This window comes from Semicossyphus pulcher, unplaced genomic scaffold, assembly GCF_022749685.1.
Source record: "Semicossyphus pulcher isolate SPU_LCO1_2020_fin unplaced genomic scaffold, fSemPul1.0.p SCAF_5, whole genome shotgun sequence".
NCBI classification, from domain to species: Eukaryota; Metazoa; Chordata; class Actinopteri; order Labriformes; family Labridae; genus Semicossyphus; species Semicossyphus pulcher.
The window spans coordinates 32,267,981-32,270,506 of NW_027211726.1; the positions used below are offsets into that span (position 1 = coordinate 32,267,981).

Here is a 2,526-nt window from a genome sequence, read left to right on the forward strand (position 1 = left end):
ACAATGAAGAAGATTTTTAAAGCACAGCTCAAAAATAGCAGCAGACAGATATTATATTGGAAAGGTAGATATAACTTAGAACAAATGACATTTTATTTGTGCATCAATTTAGTTTTGATGAGTTTTTATAAAGAGGTCTAATTTAAGGATCATATAGTTTCACTTTTTAACAGTCATATTGAAACGCTCTTTACCACAGAGGGAGTTATAGAGATAGAGCTTGCAGTGTGTTCCACATGATGGATCACATGATGGGCTACATGCAATTTAGCATTCAGCTCCTTTAATCAGGTATGAATCCTCGTATGAAGTCCCACTTAGAGCACAGGTAATCCTTACAAGTCAGTATCTGGATCAGGTTGATCCAAACCAGTTTTCTTTGAACAACCGGGATAAAAGTAAGATGGATTACCTGATCCATGATGATGAAAAGAGGATTTCCAAATGAAATGAAACCTTTTGAACAACCTGGGAGCGGATTGGAGGAGAAGAGTCGCAGTTATGTGACACTCAATCAAACTTTTGCCTCAACTTTGTGTCTCTTTAGATTTGACATGAGATTTTTATATTTCTGCTGTTTGCCAGAAAATTTAATGTCCGAATCAACACAATTATAATGTAAGGTGCAGCTCTGTTTCCACTGAACTCTTGTGTAGCTGCACAGGTCCACCTGAGTGTGTGTGTGTGTGTGTGTGTGTGTGTGTGTGTGTGTGTTGCAGCTGACTTGTGGGCAGCGTTAGGCGGGAGGACAGAGTACCAGACCTCAGAGAGACTGGAGAGTCAGACCCTGACTCACCCTCCTCGTCTGTTTGGATGCTCCAACAAGACGGGCAGGTTCATCGTAAGTATCTGGTCCAGATGATTAAAACCTCCTCAGTAACAAGAATCATTTTAAACACATTCCTTCAAACACTTCAGTAAGCTGTTATCTTCCTCATGAGGCTGAATGAGTCCTCTTCAGTGCATTCACTGCTTTGTGTTGCAGCAGTCACTTTAGTAACCCGTGTTCTCTTGTTGTGCAGATCGAGGAGGTTCCAGGAGAGTTCACTCAGGACGACCTGGCTGAAGACGACGTGATGCTGCTGGATGTTTGGGATCAGGTACACTGCAGCTTCATCAGGTGTTAGATCATCTCTCTGATGTCACTCTAATAAACACAATCCTCTGTTTCAGGTGTTTGTCTGGATCGGAAAGGACGCCAACGAGGTGGAGAGGACTCAATCTGTCCAATCTGGTGAGCTCTCTATTTGACTCATGTCCACAGGTGTACTCTGTTTGCAGTGTTGCTGTTTTAGTCCCTGTTGAAGCCAGGGATTGTTGTGTGAATTTGAAACATAGAATTTGCTCCAGGCAGAGAAACCCTGCGAATAAATAGAACACATTTTGAATATGGATCATAAAAACTAACCCACTTAACAAGAACAGAACAAGTCCACAGGAACCAAACAATAATGCTGATAATTAGACTTCCGGGAAGATGGCGGAGTGAGCGGTGGAACTTTTTGCAGGCTCTGATACCCGACTTTAAAAGACCTTTAAAACAAAAATCGACAGTTAAACGATAACAGAAAAGTTATTATCTCCAACGTTGTCTTTACAACACACACAAATGATCTTTTTTTTTCTTCCCAAGTTCCCTCGCTTTACGCGGACAAAGTACGAGTGTCATGAGTTATTCTAGTTGAGTTGAGTGTCAGATTTGTGTTTCGGTGATCAGATGTTGTTTCCTGTTTTGCTCTGTCACTTTGTCTCCTGTTGTCATTAGTTCTTGTTTTTTAGTTTAGTATTTCATTGAATCTGTGTTCATGTGATTTAGTCTTGTTTAGTTCTGTTTTTCATTTGTGTTTCATTGGTTTGATCATTTCCTGTTTTACTTTGTCACCTTGTCTCTCGTGTTGATCCACTTCCTGCCTGTGTGTGTTTCCCGCCTGTTTGATTATGTGCCCTGCCCTTATTGTTTTCACCTGCCCCTTGATTGTCTCACCTGTGTCTGATTAGCCTCACCTCCTAAGTTTATTTAGTCTCTGTGCTCCCCTGTCTCTTTGTCAGTGCGTCGTTTGTCATGTGCCGTGCTTCTACGTGATACCTGTGGTGAATCCCTCTTTAAGTCTCCTGTGTTTTCCTTTTCCCAGTTTGGATTATTGGTTGGACCTCTTTGTTGGATTTATGTTACCGGGACTCTCTATAAGTCAGCTTTTGTTTGTTGCCTTTTTTGTTTCCATAAATATCAAGTCTGCACCTGGGTCCTCTCCCTTTGTGTGTTTTCTGTGAACTCTGACAACCAGATGGCTGGAGCTAGCAAAGATCATGGCTCCTCGTTAGCCGCTCTTCAACAAGCATGTGACGATGAGGACATCGCTTTGATGGAACAAGAAGAAGAAGAAATGTCCTCCTTACGTCCAGTCAGACAGCATTCCCTGTTGAAGACGGCTACTGCAGAGGAGGAAGAATTATCCAGTAGTGTCATTTTGAACGCCATTCACAGCCTAGCTCGCAAATGTGATGATCAAGGCGAACACTTTAAAG

At 42.0% G+C, this 2,526-nt stretch overlaps 1 protein-coding gene across 1 annotated transcript; it reads left to right on the forward strand.

Annotated features, from left to right (window-relative positions):
- The first annotated feature begins 293 nt into the window (after positions 1-293).
- LOC138609466 (scinderin-like) lies at positions 294-2,056 on the forward strand. Its single transcript, XM_069682101.1, has 5 exons — positions 294-303; positions 720-841; positions 1,023-1,100; positions 1,174-1,234; positions 1,999-2,056. Exons 1-5 carry the CDS (start codon positions 294-296, stop codon positions 2,019-2,021), a joined length of 294 nt encoding a protein of 97 aa, XP_069538202.1. The 3' UTR covers positions 2,022-2,056.
- Positions 2,057-2,526: the final 470 nt, after the last annotated feature.